This window comes from Oreochromis aureus, linkage group 20 (assembly GCF_013358895.1).
Source record: "Oreochromis aureus strain Israel breed Guangdong linkage group 20, ZZ_aureus, whole genome shotgun sequence".
NCBI classification, from domain to species: domain Eukaryota; kingdom Metazoa; phylum Chordata; class Actinopteri; order Cichliformes; family Cichlidae; genus Oreochromis; species Oreochromis aureus.
This window is the reverse complement of record NC_052961.1, coordinates 14,918,105-14,939,737: the sequence shown is the minus strand read 5'-3', so window position 1 is coordinate 14,939,737 and position 21,633 is coordinate 14,918,105. Positions and strand designations below refer to the sequence as shown.

General features: G+C 38.8%; 3 protein-coding genes across 8 annotated transcripts; all 3 read right to left on the bottom strand.

Annotated features, from left to right (window-relative positions):
* Positions 1 to 954: 954 nt before the first annotated feature.
* Positions 955 to 5,595, bottom strand: LOC116331111 (cytosolic sulfotransferase 2-like). 3 transcript variants are annotated; one of them, XM_039605058.1, is made up of 8 exons: positions 5,419 to 5,595; positions 3,292 to 3,430; positions 3,078 to 3,206; positions 1,896 to 1,996; positions 1,685 to 1,811; positions 1,496 to 1,593; positions 1,233 to 1,407; positions 955 to 1,149 (listed from the first exon to the last, which is right to left on the bottom strand). In XM_039605058.1, exons 2-8 carry the CDS (start codon positions 3,428 to 3,430, stop codon positions 1,037 to 1,039), a joined length of 882 nt encoding a protein of 293 aa, XP_039460992.1. In that variant the 5' UTR covers positions 5,419 to 5,595; the 3' UTR covers positions 955 to 1,036. The 3 variants fall into 3 exon arrangements, with proteins under 3 accessions (XP_039460992.1, XP_039460991.1, XP_031609544.1); XM_039605057.1 differs by lacking the exon at positions 5,419 to 5,595 and adding an exon at positions 4,326 to 4,588; XM_031753684.2 differs by lacking the exon at positions 5,419 to 5,595 and adding an exon at positions 4,331 to 4,588.
* Positions 5,596 to 7,833: 2,238 nt separating this feature from the next.
* LOC116331107 (cytosolic sulfotransferase 2-like) lies at positions 7,834 to 13,277 on the bottom strand. The gene is made up of 9 exons (XM_031753677.2): positions 13,140 to 13,277; positions 12,209 to 12,310; positions 11,542 to 11,680; positions 11,286 to 11,414; positions 10,828 to 10,928; positions 10,094 to 10,220; positions 9,905 to 10,002; positions 8,752 to 8,926; positions 7,834 to 8,646 (listed from the first exon to the last, which is right to left on the bottom strand). The coding sequence occupies exons 3-9, from the start codon at positions 11,678 to 11,680 to the stop codon at positions 8,534 to 8,536; spliced, it is 882 nt and encodes a 293-aa protein (XP_031609537.1). The 5' UTR covers positions 12,209 to 12,310; positions 13,140 to 13,277; the 3' UTR covers positions 7,834 to 8,533.
* A 2,524-nt stretch (positions 13,278 to 15,801) lies between these two features.
* Positions 15,802 to 20,398, bottom strand: LOC116331106 (cytosolic sulfotransferase 2-like). Of its 4 annotated transcripts, none has more exons than XM_031753674.2 (8): positions 20,266 to 20,398; positions 18,690 to 18,828; positions 18,421 to 18,549; positions 18,224 to 18,324; positions 18,014 to 18,140; positions 17,825 to 17,922; positions 16,197 to 16,371; positions 15,802 to 16,092 (listed from the first exon to the last, which is right to left on the bottom strand). In XM_031753674.2, the coding sequence occupies exons 2-8, from the start codon at positions 18,826 to 18,828 to the stop codon at positions 15,980 to 15,982; spliced, it is 882 nt and encodes a 293-aa protein (XP_031609534.2). In that variant the 5' UTR covers positions 20,266 to 20,398; the 3' UTR covers positions 15,802 to 15,979. The 4 variants fall into 4 exon arrangements, with proteins under 4 accessions (XP_031609534.2, XP_031609536.2, XP_031609533.2 ...); XM_031753676.2 differs by having other exon boundaries at positions 15,951 to 16,092; positions 18,690 to 18,845; positions 20,266 to 20,351; XM_031753673.2 differs by lacking the exon at positions 20,266 to 20,398 and adding an exon at positions 20,016 to 20,223 and having other exon boundaries at positions 15,951 to 16,092.
* Between the last annotated feature and the right edge of the window lie 1,235 nt (positions 20,399 to 21,633).

The following is a 21,633-nucleotide window of genomic DNA, read 5'->3' as shown; positions in this document are numbered from 1 at the left end:
AAGACAATCTAAGTGATATTGCTTATGCGTCTGAGCTGTGCATACAGTTTTGCTATTTCGACGTCAGATTGTGGCCTGTTTAGGACATGCAGAGCTATGACAGCTGATACTTGACTGCAGATGTTATGTCAAGGACTTTATGGGCTATGCTCAAAGTTTAATAAAGATGGAGGTTGTGCAAGTGTACAGTTAACGGTCAGGATCGGTTTGATTTTTTTAAATTTCAGCTTTATCTTTTCCTGTCGTTAACGGTGACAAAATTATTGGGGGAAAAACAAACAAACAAAACAAAAACAAAACTTTGGTGAAACCATATTTAGTCCATTAATTCATTTGAACTGTTTCTAATCCCAAAAGATAGCCCAATGGTTCCCTCTTCAGTCTGAAACTTGAACGGTTTTGCTCCAACTTGAGATATACTTTATTTTAAATGAAACTTACAGTTTTATCATTGTGCTTCAGTCTTTGAATGTTGTTTTGAATATGTGAGGATAAAGTGACATTTTGTTTTGCATTATTTGGGAAGAAACATAGTTACTCATGCCTCTGTTCCTGATTAGAGCCAGTCCCTTAATTGTTTTCCGGTTACCTCAGGGTGACTTGCAGTACCTCCCAGTGATGTGAGACGCTTGACTTATATAGTATTTACAGTACAATGGCCTTTTGTTGCTGTCTACATTCCAGTGAACCTGTATAATTTTACCGTATCAGCTCTCGCCATTACCGCCATTACCTATTTTACTTCATGGCAGCCGTGGTTCCTCCAGCAACTGTAGTGTTGTCCCACAGAGCAGTAAGTCCTGTAGAAAATGTGCCCCTTTCGGTCTTTAGCCATTTTGCAGAAGTGCAGTGTTAGCGTCATCTGTTTACTTTGCTCACTGAACTTTTGTTCTTGTATTTCTTGCTGCATTTTTTGTTTGGATTTAAATAAAAATGATAAAACTCAAACCCACCTTTGCTATCATGTTTTTCTTTATTCTTGCTTGCATATCTAACACAATGGCAGATATACAGTTATACCGTTTTGTATAATCACCTACAGAACGGTACGAAATTGAAGATCAGTGTTTTTCATCTTCTTCTTGTAGTCCTCATTAAACTGTTCATCCTGCTGTACAGTGAAGTGATTCTTCCAGTCGCCAACCCTTCCTGAAAATAGAGAAATTAGGAGCAAAGTTAACATCTCCTCCTTCACCTTTCAGTAAACAAACTTAGAGGCGAATGTACCCGACCTTTGCGCATGAAGGGGGAGATTTTTAAATCGAAGACTTCATCAGCGGAGCCATTCACCATCTTGTTGTTCTTCATGTTGTCAAATTGAACTTTTTCTGTGACTTGCTTCTTCAGCTCTGTGGTAGGAGACAGTCCCAGGAATGAGCAGATGCGGACGAGTTCTTGTTCAGTATCCTGCAAAAGTAAAACAAAAAAAACAAACCCACAACCTTTATTATGTGTTTATGTCCACAGCCTCACAGACAGTAACTTCAACACTCACCTCAATCAGGTCCTCATAGAACAAATACAGGATATTAGAACAGCTCTGTTTCTTCTCCCACCATCCTCTTACATGTTCGTACCAGGAGCCAAACACCACTGAGAGATGCCAGAAGACAAATCATAAGTGATAAAATAATATTTTGCATTTAACGTATTCAGTCATTCATACTTACGGTTTGTCACTCACTTTTTCCCTCCATGAATCTCTGGAGGAAACTCTCCCAGCTGCCAGGCTCTGGCTGGACCTTGTTCATGCGATCAAAGTGGAAATAGGATACGGCACTGTCTTTGGCATTACGAGCCACATAGATGATCTAAAACCGGAAAGAAATGAGGAACAAACACTCAGAAGATTGTTTCTGTGACTCGTACCACTAGCTTACTTGCGAGCCATGTACCTTGGAGTTCTGCTCCCAGAATGATTTGGGAAGGAACTGGACTGGTAGGTGTGTCTTGATAATGCGTGGATAGGTGGTTAATTCATTCAGCACATCCACTCCTAGTAAAAGAGATCATTATGTTAGCGGAACGCCACAATGACATTGATCTATATCACCAATATTACAATCAGCAGTTAGTTCGCCAGATACACTTTACTGTTATTAGGTTAGAGCCTAGTTTGCTGTCAACTGTCTAATTATTCATGATACAGATTCAATGAGGCACTAGAAAGATTCCTCAGAGATGTCGGTCCATATTAATACATCGCAAAGGTGCTCTATTAGATTGAGTACTGGTGACTGTGGAGGCCTGTGGAGGCCTAGGCCTTCATGGTCAAGAAACTAGTTTTATATGATCTGAGCTTCATGACATAGAGCGCTATCCTACTGGAAGTAGCCATCAGAAGATGGATACACTTTGGACATGGACAAAAAAATAGTCAGGTAAGCTTTGGTGTTAAATATGATTGGTCAAGGTTCCAAAGTGTTTCAAGAAAATATCCCTGCGACCATTGCAGAGGAAATCAAGCATTATGAGACCAGGTAACATTTTCGCAGTCTTCTATTCTATCACCACTTTTGGTGAGCTGTTTGAACTGTAGCCTTAGTTTCCTAAATGGAGTGCTCCTGTAGCACATCTGCTCCAGGGTTGGATGTGTTGTGTGTTCAGATATTCTCATGCATAGCTTGCCTCTAATGATTGGTTGTTTGAGTTACTCTTTGCCTTCCTATCTGCTCAAAGCAGAATAACTACTCTCCCCTGACTTCTGGCAACAACAAGGTATTTTCACCTAGAGAATTTCAGCTCACTGGATATTTTCTCTTTGTTGGATCATTCCCTGTAAACCACAGAGACAGTTTTGTGGGAAAATCCCAGTAGATCAGTATTTTCTGAAATAATCAGACCAGTCCATCTGGCACCAACAATAAAATCACCCTTTTCCCCCAATTCTGATGCTTGACCACACCTACAAGCCTAAATGCATTGAGTAGCTGTGATGCAACTGACTAATTAAATATTTGAGTTAATAAACAGCTGAACAGCAACAGCTGTACCTAATAAAGTGTCTTTATTAGAGTGTTTAGAGTTTATTAAAGTTTATTATGCCTGTCACACTGTGAGCCTTTAAAACAACTTGCCTGAGGGGTAACCAGACATTTGTATCTCCAGGAATGGCACTCGTTCATGGAGTGGGACTGAGCTTTGACGTTCAGGTGAAGTCTGGCCAAAGTACAAAAGATCCAGGATGTAAGACACCCATGTGTTTCCTCAGGAATTGAAAAAAATTGACAGAAAAAAATAAGTACTTCCTCAAAGATGCGAATGAAATGTGGTCATTTTCTTTTAACCTACCTGCTTTAGGGTAAGAAGCTAAGACGATATCATCTGGTCTTGCTCTGAAATTCTGGACGTTTTCCCAGTTGTCAGTGAAGTAATTGGTCATGCAGACTCCATGGAAGTCAAACAGTGTAGGTCGTGACAGTGACTCCATCTTTAAAAAAAAAAAAAAGGAAGAAAAACAGCATTGGTTTACCATCTACAGACCAATTCAGAGCAAATTCAACAATACTTTGTTCCTCGTAGCCATATTACAGAAAATAAAGTTTACTACGTTATTGGAAACGCCCTTTGAAAGTACAGTATAAGGTTTGACTCAAGGACAAATAGAAAGTCTGTGTGTGTGTGTGTGTGTGTGTTTCTATGTGTGTGTGGAACTATTTATTTTATTTTATTCCTCTTTCCCATTTTGCTGCTGTAATAGTGTAAATTTGACATTTAAGGAGAACTTACAAGTGGAGAAGGTGCAAGCAATGTACTGAATATCACAATTGGGCAGCTGATTCCTATAAATTATAAATAAATATGGGTTCTGATCTTATCACACCAGAAGAATGCATTATGCCCATCCAGGTAAAATTTAATGGTGAAAAATGAATTAAATTATCAAATTAATTAACTGAATTATCAAGTATAAGAATGCATGTTGTGCATCCTCTGCTCTGAAACGCTAGGGGGAGCTGGTTGACAGTATGCACGTCAGCCAGAAGCCTTACTCCGCTGCAGACACGGACACGGATGGCTGCAGACCCCATAACCATTACCGTTAAGCCTTGATTACATACCGCACTATGGAGGCAAACTGTGGAAAATACCACTGGGGCCGCTTTCATCGAGGGTTAATGGGAGGATTAGTACGTGCAAAGTATTTAATGGATATTTGGACTGTACCCCCGGGGGCGTCAATTTGGAACCCTTCATAAAGCCTTTTTTAAAAATACCTCCCTATAGCTATATTGATCCAAATATGAAACGTTTACTGGGGACTAGGACTATTTTACTAAATATACATATGTGTGTAGCAAAGATGAGAACTTAAACTCAGTAACCATACTGCAGCAGACGTCGGGGAGGGGGTCCTTGGAGGTAGATCACCAGTAACAGCGGATCCGTGAATCTCAGCTTACTCCAATAAAAGTCAGTATTTTTTCTGAGTAAAATGGTCACTGCACAGAAAGGTGCTAACTGGTGATCCTCAGTTCTCCATCATTGTGGCTCTTTACAAAAACAGTCAACCTCTTCTTCCAAATAAGGAGACCGAGCTGTTGTGCAGATTCCGCAGTCCAGGAAACGCCGGGAGGAAGGTACAGCAAGCATAACTTTTTCCCCCTCTTTAGTCAAACTTTATTTAAAACATATAACGGTGGCCATGTCCCAGCAAACTAAATATGGGGCAAAGATATGTTTACGTGGGACAAAGTGGGACATTATTATTATATTATTCTTGGTGGCAGGTACTGTAGCAGGAAACAAGATAAAATCAAACAAACTCTGCAAGTTAAGTTTGGTATTGATCATAGACAAAGGCTTTCACACGTTTTCTTTCATCATTTTCTAACGTGAACAGTTGGTTTAAGTTGGTTCAACAGGTTCAGCTGGATGCAGTCACGTGGGGTACTGTACTTACTTTTATGGCTGCATTTGCAACGTAGACTGGTAGGGGCAGATAATATTCAACCGAGGAAGTCTGCCTTCAGGAGATCACCAGTTCGCTACTACACTTTATTCAGCTGGGCAAAAGCTTGAATTCAGCTAGAAGATCCCATTTATACAGCTTGTTATCTGACCTACAAAGCCTTAGATTTCATTAGAGGATATGTGCAATATGACTGTAGATTATCCGTTAAATGCAAACAGAACTATTAATCAAAAAGTATCTAGCACCTTCATTCATATTGTTTGATGTCACTTTGATTGTTTGTGTAGTAAAAGGTTATTAACATAAAGTTTCAAGTGCATAACACACACATGAACATAGCGATGAAAGGCCAACGCTATTATGATATGAGTTGCCAACAGTTTTGTTTTTCAATTATGGTGTTCAAGGGTCACCATAAGATTTGCTTTAAGTCAAATTTAACAGACTGTAAATGATGTATTTAGCCTTATGTAATTTAGAAAAGTAAATAAGCGTTAACTCACCTGAAAGTTCTCTTTATTGTGCTCTGCTCTAATAAACAGTCCAAAGTCAACTCTGTATCTGACACACTGCAGCTTAAAGCAGCTGTTCAGTGTTTCCTTTGCCTTACAGGATGTGACAGAGTTCAAAAATTACTATGAACCATCTGCACCACTCCAGGGAAGTATATTACAAGTAAGACTATTCACGATGGGAAGGACCGCAGACTGTCTACTGATTCAAAATGAATTTAGCTGTTGCTCTTTTTGCAACAGAGGAGCAATGAACATTAAAACGTCTGTGAAAATACTTTATAGCATGATAAAATTTGTTTTGATTACAGTGTTTAACCCCTTAACACCTGGTGTGTGATTTTTGATACAAATATTTTTTTTGTGAGTTTTTGAGACTTCTACATCATTAGTGTGATTTTTTTGTTCTTCCTGAAAAACCTAAATAAGTTGCACAATATGTTTATAAGCAACTGAAAACCCCCCAGATGTAGCAAATATGATATAAATTAAAAGTCATATATAAACAAATTTGTAAGCTGTTTCAATAAACTTTAGATTTTCATTAAAATAGAATCTCTGTCTATCTATCTATCTATCTATCTATCTATCTATCTATCTATCTATCTATCTATCTATCTATCTATATATATATATATCTATATATATATATCTATCTATCTATCTATCTATATATATATTTAGAGGTGAAAAACCACATGTGAGACTTAACAAATCTAAAAAGATGCCACAGCTAAGTCTCTGTCTAAGACATATGATAAGGTCTGGTAAAACTTTAATATAAAATAAGAAAAGCAAAAGAAATGAATCTGCCATAGGAAGTTTTAGCACTTAAAGGCAAACAGCAAAACTAAGCCAAGAAACTAAGCAAAACTAACCAAGTGAGGACCTGTCGAGGTTATTTATGTCTCATGATACATACATTATTTGTCTGGGAACTTGTTGCCACTGTAGTGTGTGGCACATTTATCTCATTAGAGAAATAAAACCAAGAAAACTGTTGTAGAAACTCCAGCTAAATACAAGTCGTCCCTTAGGGGGAAAAATAGTCATCATATCTTTTTTTTGTTGCTGTTATTGCTGAGTCAAAATGATTAAACTGAAATGTGATCACACTTAGCAACTGAACTTTGACTTTGAGAATTCTTTGACAGCATGTTCAAGACTTAATTTTAATAGTGGAGATAATCACGCCTGTTCTGTGCACAGCACACAATCAACTTATCGTGTTTCTTTGTTATAACTAAAAAAACTGTAAATACATCTCACTTCAGTGGCTGTGACCATTTCAAAATACATTTGTTTTCAGGAGTTACATGTACAGACTTTATAAGCAGACCACTTTAACATTAACTACCCACCAATAACAAGTTGGATGACCGCTCTCCTGTAATAAATACTAATTTCCAACAAGTAATATCAAATTGTGACTTGTGAGATCACAGGATAGTTCTTTACCTTTTCTCAGTAAAGTGGATCATGTTTGTTCTGGTTTTCTTTCTTTTTTTCTTCTTCTAAAGGAGCTTAATTTCCACTTGACACTGACAGTGGTTTTCAGAAGTGTCATGCAGTATTTTCTCTGCACAGTCATCTACTTTCAGTGCCCTTCCTACCAGCAGCTTGAAGATCTTAACCAAGTATTTAAATCTCTTAATGTAACACAGGTTATGTAATCCCCCAAAACAGAATTGTAAAACTATTTACATGAAGTTTTCACAAAGTGGGGAACTTCTACTGACTTTAATTTTGAAATGTCTGGCCTCACTGTGGCCCTCCTCCAGTTGCCCCTTTCCTGTTATTCAGCTGAAAGGACATCTCAGAAGAGCTTTCTTTAAAAGGAGGTCATTACTTTCCACAAGCACCAGGGGGCATCACTTTTGGAGCTGAAGTGAAAGAGGAAGGCTTACATCTATTCCCTGAATCTGATGTTATTTATCTGTGTTCATAAATCTCCAACAGCACTGGCTAAAACGCAGTGCCAAATGATGACAGAACCGGCACTGTTTCACACATGGCTGTAGACCCTCACTGTTGTACCTCTCCCCTGACCTCCTCCATACACATCGACAATGATTTGAACCAAAAATTCCATGTTTAGATTCATCACACCTTAAAATCTGTTGTCATACCTGGCATACCACAGCCTTTTCCTTGTTTCACTTCCTTGAGACTGGGTTTTTGACAGATGACACACCTTCACATGTGCAGCTTCTTCAGATTTGTTAAAGACACATGGCGCACTCTCCTGAGATATAACAAGTGTTCATTTGAAGACTTGGTAGATTCAGCTAAAGAAATTGACTATATAGGTGTTTGTGTGCATAAAGGAAGAGGCTCCTAGTAACAAAGTGCCTACAGATATCATTTCTAATCAGTTCTTTAATAAATTATCTGTAGACAAAAGACTGGTTTATCCCTTGAGTTAGATGGCTTTTTAATACCTGAATAATTCACAGGTCAGCGTTAAGTGGTCAAACATCAAAAAAACAAAAACACACAAACACACAAACAAACACATTCCTCAGTAGCTGATGTCCAATAAAAAACTTCCAGAAAGACAACAGAACTACTGCTCAAGATCTCTTTAAAATTACAAGACAGTCTGGCTGCTTGGAAGCGAAACATAAAGAAAATGAGGGGTTTTCTCATCACTGTAAAATCATAGAATCAAAGAGTCAAATTAAACACATGGTTTAACATCGAGAGAAAGGTAATCTGCCTCACCCTGGTGGGACAGTGTGATGAGAAAAATTAAAAGGTTACAGTCTGAAACCTGCTGTGTCACGGGACTCTTTTAGATGTATCACATATCAATAAAAATATAAAACATCCAAACCATGGCTACGTCTAAGGACTAAATTTCTGCTTAAAAGCAAAGAGGTCACAGTGTGTTTATATATATAGAGAGAGAGCCAGAGAGAGAGAGAGGGAGAGAGAGAGAGAGAGAGAAAATCTTTATTCTTAATAAAGATTTGTTTTAATGATGTGATTTGTACACATCAGCACAATATAAGAAAATTGTGTTTTTTTAACTTATATTTTGATTATTTGTTAAATATTTAATCACATATTACTTCTGAGGACTATATTACACCCAGCCAGGACTCTAAATTTCAAAGCGAAACTTTAAATCAGGATTCTTCATCTTCTTCTTATAGTCTTCATCAAACTGCTTATTCTGGGCCACAGTGAAGTGGTTCTTCCAGTCACCAACTTTCCCTGGAGAAGGCAAAACATTTAGAATATTTGGTTAACCTAATGATAAATGGAGCACACACTGCTGTACATATAGAGAAAAAAATGTTGCCCAGCAGGCAGTTGTACCTTTTCTCATGAAAGGAGAAACCTCTTGGTTCATCACTGGAACTGTGGTATAGTTGGTCATCTTGTTTTGCTTCATGCTGTCAAACGCCACACTGGTTATGATTCTTTCCTTCTCTTCAGCTGATGGAGACAAACCAAGGAAGGAACACAGTCGGTCTATTTCCTGTCCACAGTCCTGTTCACAAAAATATTGAAAATATTTCTTACTCTTAAAGGAACCCCAACGATTGTTTTCCTCCTTCGGGTCTATAGTTCTATATTCATCACTGTAGATTTGGTGTTTAAAAAAAAAAAAATCTGTTATTTACAGATAGTCATTCTTAGTTAAAAGAAGTCGTTGGTGTCTTTGTGGAAAAGATATTTACTTGCATCCTCTTCAGGGAGTAACATGAGAAGACTGATACAGTGATGGCCCAAATATACACTTCTTTTCTATTGCTTTAATAAGTTTGATTCATGCTACTACTTGTACAGGAAATACTGTTACACCTTTTGTGTGCATTTCCACTTGACAAAAAGCTCTTATTTTCTGTCATTCACACTAATGGAAGAAACACAGCCTCAAACTTCAGACACAACTAAAAAAGTTTCTTTGAAGCAGTGCATGAGTGCAGTGATAGAGGCATGCTTATTCAAATAGCTTTTTAAACCAAAGAGTACTACAATAACAGCACCTTGAGGCAACTGTTGTTGTGATTTGGTGCTGTGGAAATAAAATTGAATTGAAATTAAAGTGGATGCAGCTGACCTTTCAGAGTCTGTTGTAGCTCCTTGTTCTATTTTTTGACTTTTGTCATCTAAAGATAATTTTTCTCATGTAACATCATACAAATGGATCATGCGGTTTTCTTTAAAAGCACTCAGTGACAAATTTGTGACACGCACAAGGTGTGCCAACTAGTTTCCTGCTTCTGTTATCATCTAACTCCTTCCAGGAACAGAGTTCAGCATGTCTCAGCGTGGCTTCTTTACAGATAGCACCTGTTGTGTTTTGATTTTTCAAACCACTACATGTATAACTAGAAACATTACTGAAGGCTTTTAAACATATCCTATAAGATATATGAACAATTAAAACGTGTAAATGGAAAAAGTCAAGACAACTTTAAACATGAAGAACAACTGTTACACATGTTAGCCCAACTCACCGCACCTCAATCAAATCTTCATAGAACATGTAGTGAAGATTTGAATAACTTTGCTTCTTTTCCCACCAGCTGTTCACATGGTCATACCATGATCCGAAAACCCCTGAGGCCGCAGACCAATACACAAAGTAATGTTTATACAGGAAATTAGATGGCATTATGATTCTTTTACATTAAAACTAAACTGAACTCACTCTTTCCTTCCATAAAATCCTGCAGAAAGGTGCTCCATTCTCCTGCTTCTGGCTGAGCATAGTTCATCCGATTAAAGTGGTAAAAGGACACTGCATTGTCCTTTGGATTGCGGGCCACATATATTATCTACAGAAAGAGACAACAAAATAATCTCAGGGTTTCATGAATTGCAAATTTCAATGGCTTCCAGGCAAGGCAAGCAGCTGTTTGGGGCCCCAAGTCAGTGGGGGCACTCACAGGGGTGACAAACTTTAAACTAAAGCAGTGGCAATTCAGCAGAGAGAGTAAGGTCGACCTGACCTCCCTAAGGTTCCCCCACTTTGCTCCATTCGTTCCTACTACACCTTGAATCATTACATTTGAAAAAACCTAATGACAACAATCGAAGCTATTCATATAAAATGAAATATAAATAAAATATAATCCAAAATAACTAAATGATGCTAACGTAGCCTCAACTATGGGGGAGAGTGCCAGCAGCATCACATCATTTTTTTTTTTTTTTTTCTCTGACACTAAAAACCAGTTTTCTTCACTGGCAGAGTAACCTGGTGTTTCCAGCTCTTCTGGCTATGATGTCACCGAGCTGAGTGTGCAACCTTTTTATTGGTGTCACATTACTTCTAACATAATTTATAAAATAAAAGTGATGAATGCTTAGTTGGAAGGGAGTCCTGAGAATTTTTGCATGAATCTCCACTGCTGGCTGTCGGTGTTTGTGCATGGCTTTTACCCTGCTGCCCTGCTCCCAGAACGACTTGGGTATAAACTGGACGGGTAGATGAGTCTTAATGAGACGAGGAGTGGTGGGAAGTTTGTCCACCATTTCTGCACCTGAGTGATAAGAAGCATTAGTTTACGATTGATAACGTGCAACATTAGACTTATTTAGATACCACAGAACAATAAAACTGACTGCCTAAAAAATTATAAGGTGTTCCTGAGATGTTTTGATTCACCTAACATTTACACACTAATAAAACTGCTAAATTTTAGGGGCTTTTACATTTTGGAGCTTCCTTTTCAGCACTTGGCAGAGAAAGATGCATGCAAAAAAACAGAATGCAACAGGTTGAACCTGTTTTCAGCACAGTTTCTAAAAACTGGTGACTGAGTACACAGAACTAAACTTGGCACTTAGCACTTTTTATTCTGGTGTATTTTAAAGTCAGAGTGGCAACATAGTTCAACCTATAAGCATAGGAGGTACGTAGAGCTCCAGGAAGGGCACTCGTTCATGAATAGGGATGGAAGTCTGACGGTCTGGACCCATGTGCCCAAAATACAGAAGATCTAGGATGTAAGAGATCCATGTGGTTCCTGCGATTGAAATGAATAAATGTTGTTAAGCCGTAAACCTATCAACTCAGACACCAACAGGAAATTGTTTATGAAATTTTTTTATTATGATTACATAAGCTCCACATGATTACATACACATCAGTACCTGCTTTAGGGTAAGTAGCAATGACAATATCATCTGGTCTTGCTTTGAAGTTCTGTATGTTATCCCAGTTGTCAGTGAACATCTTGGTCATGGAGACTCCGTGGAAGTCAAACAGTTCTGGCCGAGGTGGCACCTCCATCTGTGGAAATTACTTGTCTTTAAAATCCTATATCGGTCATATTTTTTAAATAAATGTTTCTTGCCTACATGTTGTTGCTTAAGTTCATTTCTCACATTTTTAATTTACTCCATGACATCATATGCCCTGAAATGTACAAAATAATCAATTATTACTAACTAAATCTTAGATGGGACTTGAAAACATGTTTATATGTGTGTGTGTGTGTGTGTGTGTGTGTGTAAATAAAAATACAGCATATTTATTGTTGGCAGCCAGTGATTATTAATCTCGGATGGTCGCTCACATCTATAAACTGACAACTATAATCAGTTTAATCACGAATCTCAGCAGTGACTCGGGCACTTAGTGAATGAGCTTAACATTTTCTTTGTAAAAGCTGAACTACCTTTAGCAGCATGTTAGAAAAATATATTTGTTTTCATTTACTGATATGCCAAATAAAAAGTTTTGCACATTGTAAAACGTGCACAGCTGACAGCTTGGTGTATTTGTTAGTAAATATTACTTAAAGGACTTCACACTCACCCTGATGATTAGTATTACACTTGGGCTGGATCCGGATCTCCCAGAAGTCTGCTTGTTGCGTAATACTCGCTGTAGCGCACACGCTGCACAGCGTCCTGAAATCTGTGTGGAATTACGCAGACTGTTGTACCCTTACATTCATACTGAGTCTGACAGTTCAAATATGAACACGTGCACCAGTGGTATAAAGTCACATGATTGGGGTTAAATAAGTTCATCCAAACTTACCAGTAAAAATATCAAACAGGAAAAACAAGAAGTTTGATTGTTTTGTTGTGTTATGCATCCTGATACTGGTTTCCTGCCATGTTGGCATTGGCTATAAATGTTAACCAAATTTTGTATAAGGCTTGAAAAAGCAGAACAAGAGCTTTCTTTTTCCCTCCCCCTCGCTCTCTCTCATCTCCATCAGCACCAGCGTTAATTTGCAGCTGCTGTTGCAGTGCTGGTTATTGTTACTTGGATCCGCCTATCTTGTTTTTGGTTTTGGTTCTTTTTGTTTGGTTTTGCTAATAGTAGCTTAGGGATTAATGTAGAATCCCGATCGCCAAGTGTCTGGTTGGTTGATGATCTTTCCCTTTTGTTTGTTTATGCCCCAGCCTCCCATCTCGGTCTTTTTATGTAATTATTTTTCTACTATTACATATTTGTTGAACTATAAAAGCGCGCTGGCATCTCATATGTTAGGTCCCTCTGAGCCATGGCTTCAGGGATCATAACATGTTGCACGAAAGATCAAATACAATAATGACTGGTATAAAATTAAAATATCACCAATCAACACAGCCACGAGGGGGCCACAAGCCAGAGTACTCCTAGTGCCGGTGTTCCCCGTCATAAATTGTACCCCCATCTTCGGCCAGGAAGGGCATCCGGCGTAAAACCTTTGCCAAATCAAACATGCGGATCATCAATTATGAGATTTCCATACCGGATCGGTCGGGGCCCAGGTTAACGACGACCACCTCCAGTGGTGTTGGTCACCAGGGTGCCGGTGGAAGCTATGTTACTGTTGACCGAAGACAAAGGAAGAGCGGAGGGGGAAGGCGTGTTCAGAGGCAGCGAGAGAAAGAGAGGCAGGAATTCGGAGATGAAAGTAGGGACTTTAAATGTCGGGACTAAGTGGTTAAGGAAGAGAGCCGTATGATGTGATGGAGAGAAGGAAGGTAGATATTGTGTGCACAGGAGACCAGGTGGAAGCAAGTCCAGGAGCACTGGAGGTGGATTCAAGCTGCTCTACCATGGTGTAGATAGGAAAAGAAATGGAGTAGGAGTAAAGCTGAAGGAAGAGTACATGAATAGTGTTGCAGGGGAGAAGAAGAAAGTGTCAGACAGGATCATAAGTTTGAAGCTGGAAATTTAAGGCATGATGTTGAATGATGTCAATGTGTATGCCTCACAGGTTGGATGATAGAAAAGAAAGAGGAATTCTGGGTTAGCTGGATGAGTAAGCTTGATAATTGGAGCAGATATGTAAGTGAAGGGAGCAGGGGTAAAGAGAAGGACAAATGGTGGCAGATATTGTGAAAAGGAAGTAAATGGCTATGGTAAACACATATTTCAGGAAGAGGGAGGGACACGGGGTGACATATAAGAGTGGACACAGACTATATCGTAAGCAGAAGGTGAAATCTGGAAGAGAAAGCTGACTGCAAGGTGTTGACAAGGAGAATGTAGCTAGGCAGTACTGGATATGGAAATTAAGATAAGGAAGGAAGTGAAGGTCAGAGGCAAGGATGTTGACGAAGAAGGAATGTTGTGCAGAGTTAAGGACTGTTTTAAGGACAGAAGAAAGAAGGCAAGGACACTTGGTGGTGGAATGAAGAAGTTCAGGAAAGTATTCAAAGGTAGAGTTTAGTGAAGCAAAAATAAGTATAGAGATGAAGAAAGTAGTCAGGAGTACTGGGAGGCTAAGTGTATGGTTAAGGTGAGAGAGGTGAGGTGAAAGAAAGAGGCCTGTAGTGAGCTGTATCTGAGACTGGACAGGCAAAGAGATTGAACTGGAAAGGATGTGCAGCGGGTTGATTAAGGATAGAGATAAGTGAAGTACTACTGAGTGAAGCTAGTGTGCTGAGAAGACGGAAGAAGGATTTTGAGGAGCTTCCAAAGGATAAGTCAGGAGGAAGTGAGGGCAGCTCTAAAAAGGATGAAGAGTGGAAAGGCAGGTGGTCCAAATTACATACCTGTGGAGGTGTGGAGAAGTCTAGGAGAGAAAGCAGTGGACTTTTTAATCAGATTGTTTAACAAATACTTACGAGAGTGAGAGTCGCTTGAGGAATGGAGCAGAAGTGTACTGTACCACTTTTAAAGCACAAGGGTGATGTGCAGAGCTGTAGTAACTACAGAGAGATAAAGTTAATGAGTCATAGCATTAAGATATGTAAAATAACTGTGAATCTAAGTCAAGAACAGAGGAGATGATCAATGAGCAGCTATATGGCTTCATGCTGAGACAGAGCACTGCAGATGTTTCTCTTGAGGGTGTTGATAGAGAAGTTCGGAAAAATTTCAGAAGAACTTTCACTGTGTCTTTATGGATCTAGAGACAGCATTTAATATGGTGCCAAGAGAGGAACTGTGGTACTGCATGAGAAAGTCAGGAGTGACAGAGAAGTATGTGACATTTATGAGGACATTGAGATAGTAGTGAGCAGTGGAGCTGGAGTGACAGTTAGGATTAAGGCGGGGGTGGGATTACATCAGGAATCAGCTCTCAGTCCCTTCTTGTTTGCAGTGGTCATGGGACTGAAAGCTGAACTGCTGACAGATGAGGTTAGATGTGAGTCTACATGGACTATGATATGATCTGTAGGGAGAATAGGGAGGAGGTAGATGAGAGCCTGTGGGAGGTGGAGGTGTGCTCTGGAGAGAAGAGGAAATATAGTCAACAGAAGCAACCAGTAGAATACGCGTGTGTGAATGAGAGGGAGACACATGGCAAGTTTAAATACATGGGGTCAATCATCCAAAGGAAAGGATAGTATAAAGAGAGATGAAGAGTTTCACAGGTGATTTGTGACAGAAGGATAACAAGACTATGATGTATAGTTTGATGTTAGTGGCATTAAAAAAAGAAGACTGGAGGCTGTGGTTGGTTAGAGAGGAAAGCAGAGGAGGGATAGTGGATATGTTGGGCAGAGGATGTTGAATGTGAAACTGGGCAGGGCAGGATGAAAAGAGGAAGACCACAGAGAAGATTCATGGATGTTGAGAAGGAGGACATCGCTACAGTTCTACTTCTGAGAAAGACAAAGCTTCGTCACAAGTTCACCGTATGTCTCGAGAGAAAGTTAAGCTTGATGGTTAAAGTTTAATCTCAGTCACAATCATTGTTTATGGTTCTGATTTATATCCACGAGCATAACATTGTGGATGTAAATGGCCTCCATTAAGTCCTTATGTTATATAATTGTATAGTTATGTTGATAAAATAAAAAATAAAAATTTCTTGACACAAATATCACGTCAGAGCTCCATCATGCCCATCCATATTTCATAAAGACACAGTCTGTATATTTTTTGTTCAGAGCCCTGCTCATATTAAAGAGTTATAGCATCAAAAGGTTGTGACACAAGTAGAAGAGACATACTGGTGATTTTTTAAAATTCTTTATTATTCTGGTTAAACCTCAGTGTCAATGAATTGTTTTTCATTTTTTGTTATTTATATCCATCTGCATCACAGTGGAAGAAAATTACATAAATCAAGCGTAACATTTGATTTTTCTTAACCCACATCAGATCAGAACTCCATCATGCCCAGCCAGGACTCTAAATTTCAAATTTAAACTTTAAATCAGGATTCTTCATCTTCTTCTTGTAGTCTTCATCAAACTGCTCATTCTGGGCCACAGTGAAGTGGTTCTTCCAGTCACCAACTTTCCCTGGAGAAGGAGAACAGTCAGAGTATTTGATTAACCTAAAGATAAATGGAGCACACACTGCTGTACATGTTGAGAAAAAAATGTTGCCCAGCAGGCAGTTGTACCTTTTCTCATGAAAGGAGACACCTTGTGGTTCATCACTGGAGCTGTGGTATAGTTGGTCATCTTGTTTTGTTTCATGCTGTCAAACGTCACACTGGCTCTGATTCTTTCCTTCTCTTCAGGTGATGGAGACAAACCAAGGAAGGAACACAGTCGGTCTATTTCTTGTTCAGAGTCCTGTTCACATTAATATTAGATATGATTTTTTTTTTTACCCTTTTGTGTTTCCTACATTTCAGAACTTTTAGATTAACATGCAATAAATTGATTTACTTTATCTGTGGTTTAGTAATGTTGATAATAGATAAATACTCACTTGTAGCATATTCATAAATGTTTAAACTTTTGGTAATAAGTCTACAAGGTTTACAACAAATCATTGATCCAATACATCCACACAGCCACAGACGGTTAGCATCTCAGGCTAAAAACTGAAATGTTGCCAGGATCACAAGAGAAAAATTTTGCTGGCTGACTGGCCAGGTCCCACTGTCACGTCCGCAGTGGCAGACGAGTGGGGGTTGGAAGTAGGACCCAAGATGCAAGCACTGGCTGGTGAGAGTGAGCTTTATGGTGACGGTGAAGGTACAACAGCAAAGGAGGTGGCAGGAGTTGAACCAAAGATTAACTAAACTGGGAAAAACTAATACAAACAGACCTGAAAGGGAGACGCAGGAAAATAACGCAGACGAAGCGGCAACAGGCAGGAGAACACACAGGGCTTAAATACACACAGCAGTAATCAAGGGATGAGAGACAGGAGGGCAACACACCTGGGAGAAATCAGAGCTGACAGGACAGGGGAAACGCAAACTGAACACACATGAGACAGAGACTTTCAGAATAAAACAGGAAACTCACAGACACAGAGAACTAGACAAGACACTGAGCTAAACAGACAGATTCACGAGCAGACCTTGTGACACCATAGACAGACAGAGGGAACACAGAGAAGTGGGAGAAGGCAGGCATAGAACAAAACCCTAACAAATGGCAAACCTTAACAAAAGATATAACAGAATAAACAAGCACATAGAAAAATATAAGGAACACAAAACACTGAGTCGTCAGACTCAGGACCATGACACCCACATTATAGTGTGCATGTGTGTGTGCTGAGTGGGGATTTCCCCCTCACATAGCAGAGATGTTTGCTGGATGAGGATTTGGTGGTAAATAGTGTGTTCTCTGTTTGTTACTTATGCAACAAAAATGGTTAAATTAACAAAATATATTGGACATGGTTTAGAGAAATTTTTGCAATCAGTGAATTTCAGAGATACCAAACATTTTAAGGTCTGTTCACGATCGAGTCATAGCTTTTTTTTCTTTTTACATCCGGTCTGCAGCTCTGGCTGGCTTTTCTTGTGGTTTTGAATTAAACTGCACACCAGCCAGTGCTCGAAGAACGAATAAAATACAACCTGGATAAAGAAATATTACCATGTATCATCAGAAAAATGTAGTAATTGGATTAGAATATTGATGCATGTCATTTTAGACAGTATTTCTGAGTTGAACTGAGAGTTTGGCTTGACATTTTAAGCATCTTCTAAAAGGTGTATGATGATTAAACAAAGTGTTAGAGCTCAGATGGAAATGGCACGCATGTTAGCCCAGCTCACCGCACCTCAATCAAATCCTCATAGAACATGTAGTGGAGATTGGAATAACTTTGCTTCTTCTCCCACCAGCCGTTCACATGGTCATACCAGGATCCAAAAACCTCTGAAGCCACAGAGCAATACACAAAGGAATGTTTATACAGGAAATGAAATAATAGTGTGGTCTCTTTGCTGTAAAACTACACTGAACTCACTCTTCCCCTCCATGAAACCCTGCAGATAGCTGCTCCAGTCTCCTGGTTCTGGCTGGATAAGGTTCATGCGATCAAAGTGGAAATAGGACACTGCATTGTCCTTTGCATTGCGGGCCACATAGACCACCTACAGAAAGTGATAAAATTAATTTATGGTCCGTGAGTTTCATAAATCACACATCTGTGTGGCTATGGGTGTAAGTGCGAGACCTTGCAGCGCTGCTCCCAGAAGGACTTTGGTACAAACTGGACTGGTAGATGAGTTTTAATGAGACGAGGAGTGGTGGGAAGTTTGTCTGCTAGGTCTGCACCTGAATTATAACGAGGATTAGATAACACAGGTCAATATAGCTAAACATTGTAAATGTCTGATGTATTTTAAAGTGACAGTGGCAACATAGTTCAACCTATAAGCATAGGAGGTACGTAGAGCTCCAGGAAGGGAACTCTGTCATGAACAGGGATGGATGTCTGACGGTCTGGACTCATGTTCCCAAAATACAGAAGATCTATGATGTAAGAGACCCATGTGGTTCCTGAGGTTGAAATGGGACAAATGTTTTACGTTTAGCTGTTAACATATTACTCGGAAATCAATGCGAAATTGTTTATGAACAACAACAACAAAAAATACTATGATTACATAAGCTCCATACTCTTATATACAGATCAGTACCTGCTTTAGGGTACGTAGCGATAAGAATATCATCTGGTCTTGCTTTGAAGTTCTGTACGTTGTCCCAATTGTCAGTGAAGACGTTGGTCATGGAGACTCCATGGAAGTCAAACAGTTGTGGGCGAGGTGGCAGCTCCATCTGTGAGAATGATTTGCCTTTAAAATCAAAGTGTATGTCATGTTTTCTCCAGTGCTTACTTGTGCAACAACATAAAGTTATACTTAAAACATTTTAAACAACTGCGTAGGCTGATCCCCCCCCCCCGATCAGATGTCTTCAAAAGTGATATTTTACACTTTTTGTTATAAATAAAATAACAATTCAAACAGTATATGCTTCATGCTGTGGCCTATTGACTGATTATCATCATGCAGTGGCAGCTCTAGCTTGTGCCCTCTTGTTTTAAAAATCAGAGGTGATGAACAAAATGCCAAACTGGAATTTCCATGTTAAAGGCACCTCTGATATACATTTAATGGCTGTGATTAAGTTTAAACATAGAAATTTCAAGGGGTCCTATCATCACAAACCCCTGCTGTGGCTGGTCTGTGTTTTAAATCCAGGATCAGGATCACATCCAGTTTCTTGTCTTAATAACAGATCTGATAATCTGATAAAGTGTAAATCCCTGTGTTAGAGTTACCTAATCTAAGATTCTGGAGCTGCTGTCTCTGCTTCATCCTGCACCACTAATCAGCTCTACAGTAATTATACCTGTAAGTTCACCAACACCACCTTTGCCACTTTTACCTCTGTGACTGTAGTGTTTTTATGTTTGTACTAGGACCTCTCCTGCTGGATTCTGTCTCAGCCTCGTGTTGGTTTGCTCACGTGGTTTTGTGCAGCCTTGTACAAACGTAACATTATTTTGAAATTGTGAATATTTGGCATATTGACACGATGCAATGTAGTATAACGAGTCACCAGTAAAATTAAACTAGTAATTGCGATAAAAAAGTTAGTAGTTAACGTAATAATCCTTATTAATTACTTCATCATTTTGGGGTTAACAGACATTTATAAAAATAATAAATAGATAATAAATGACAGCCTGCCATCCGACCAGAGGGAAAAATACACACTGCAGCATTGGTAAAGCTGAGAAACACAAGAATTACAACATTTCCCCTTCAGCTGTGTTCACCAACCACACTAAATAGGACACATGGTGAAATTTAAAGAATAACCTATTTAATATTCAAATTAAATTAAAAAAAAGATAATTAACTTTTGTATTTCTTTTGTTTTTTAAATAAAATAACTTGTATGGAAAGTAAAAACCACACATTTATTGTTGGGAACTAAACATCCTGAAGCTTGCTTACCTTCTTGCGTTACTCCTGCTGACTGACATAATCTTGAAATTGTGAACAAGAGGCGTGACTCGCCGGTTTAATCATTCATTTCAGCAATGACTCAGACATATAGTGAGTGAGCATGAAGTTAGAAAAGTTCAATGTTTCTGGCCATTTATGCCAAATAAAAACAAAAAAGCACCACAGTTTTAAAACATACACATCTTTCAGTCTAGCATGTTTGTTCTAGTGAATATTACTTGATGTACTACACACTCACCACGCTGAGTATTTCTGTACTGCGGTTGGGTCTGGATATTCCAGAAGAAAGAAATCTGTCTGTTGCACAACGTTCACTTTAACACACTGCACAACTTCCTTAGATGTGTGTCTGTGAGTGTTACTGTTCAAACATGACCACACTGGTATACAGTGAGCTCAGACCAAATAAAAAACCCAACAAACCTGTATAAGTGCACAGGTCTTATGAAAGGCGACACACTCTGGTTCATTGTTTGGAAGGTGGAGTAGTTGGTCATTTTGTTTTGATTTATATTGTCAAAGGTCACACCGGCTCTGGCTGTTTTCTTTTTCTTCAGCTTATGGAGACAAACCAAGGAAGGAACACAATAGGCCTATTTTTTGCACAGAGTCCCGTTCACATTGAGAAGTTTCAGCATCAGCCTTGTTTTGAAGAAGAGAGGTTTTCATTATATTTAAAAGACTTTATGTAATTATTCCGAACATCCCAACACAACAATAAGAAGATGAGAAGATTGAGAGTTCTAGCCAATATAAAGTGTAAACTCTTTTCTACTTCTTTTACTTGATTCATACCAGGTCTGTGTGTTGTGTCTGTATTTACAACTCTTTTTACCATATACCTTTTTAGTCTTTATTTGTTACTGAATGGTTATGTAGTATTTAGTTGTTGTTTTTTAATAGTGAAGTTAAGGGCAGATGTCCTTAACTTCACCTTCACCACACGAGCCAATAGTCTGGGTTATGTTTGAACTCTCCTGGTACTCTAGCTTCCTCTCGCATACCAAAGACATGCTAAATATGTTGTAGATGTGAAGATGAATGGTTATTTGTCTCCCTGTGTTACCCTCTACGATGGCTATTATCTGTGTGTGCAAGTGCAACAACAGCAAAACGAATGTCAGTTGAGTTATGGTTAATTCTGATGATCCATACATATATTTTTATTTATTTGTTGGGATATGCACACATCTGTTCAATGCTCCATCATGCCTAGCTGAGCCTTTTAATGCCAAACCCAGTAGTATAAAGTCAGATAAACCAGGTCAAATCAGTTAATCCAATGCTATCAGTAAAAATCACAAACAGTTTTGGTTATTTTGTTGCACAAAACATTAAACACACTACTGAACAGCGTACTATCCAAGGATAATAACAAAACACAGACATTTTTGAGTCTCTTTGAATACAATCAAAATGGGAGCATATCAAATAAGAAAATCAGATCAATTTAAGTTAATACGTTATTTGGCACCATGGTGGTGTGTTGGTTAGCACTGTTGCCTCACCCTATGATAGCTGAGATAGGCTCGAGTCGCCACACAACCCTGAACTGGATAAGCGGAAAAGCATTATAATATAGGAATACTAATACTACAACAGGGAT

Bases quoted from the DNA above. Each gene is read 5' to 3' on its own strand.
- LOC116331111 (XM_039605057.1), bottom strand. The intron at 1,594-1,684 runs GTGAGTGACAAA...GGCATCTCTCAG, and splicing joins GAGATTCATGGAGGGAAAAA to TGGTGTTTGGCTCCTGGTAC. The intron at 1,150-1,232 runs GTCGGGTACATT...CTCTATTTTCAG, and splicing joins CTCCCCCTTCATGCGCAAAG to GAAGGGTTGGCGACTGGAAG.
- LOC116331107 (XM_031753677.2), bottom strand. From the start codon at position 11,680: ATGGAGGTGCCACCTCGGCCAGAACTGTTTGACTTCCACGGAGTCTCC. The intron at 11,415-11,541 runs GTACTGATGTGT...TTTCAATCGCAG, and splicing joins TGCTACTTACCCTAAAGCAG to GAACCACATGGATCTCTTAC. The intron at 8,647-8,751 runs GTACAACTGCCT...TGCCTTCTCCAG, and splicing joins TTCTCCTTTCATGAGAAAAG to GGAAAGTTGGTGACTGGAAG.
- LOC116331106 (XM_031753674.2), bottom strand. From the start codon at position 18,828: ATGGAGCTGCCACCTCGCCCACAACTGTTTGACTTCCATGGAGTCTCC. The intron at 18,325-18,420 runs GTTGAACTATGT...GTTATAATTCAG, and splicing joins CGTACCTCCTATGCTTATAG to GTGCAGACCTAGCAGACAAA. The intron at 16,372-17,824 runs GTGCGGTGAGCT...TAATGTGAACAG, and splicing joins TCTATGAGGATTTGATTGAG to GACTCTGAACAAGAAATAGA.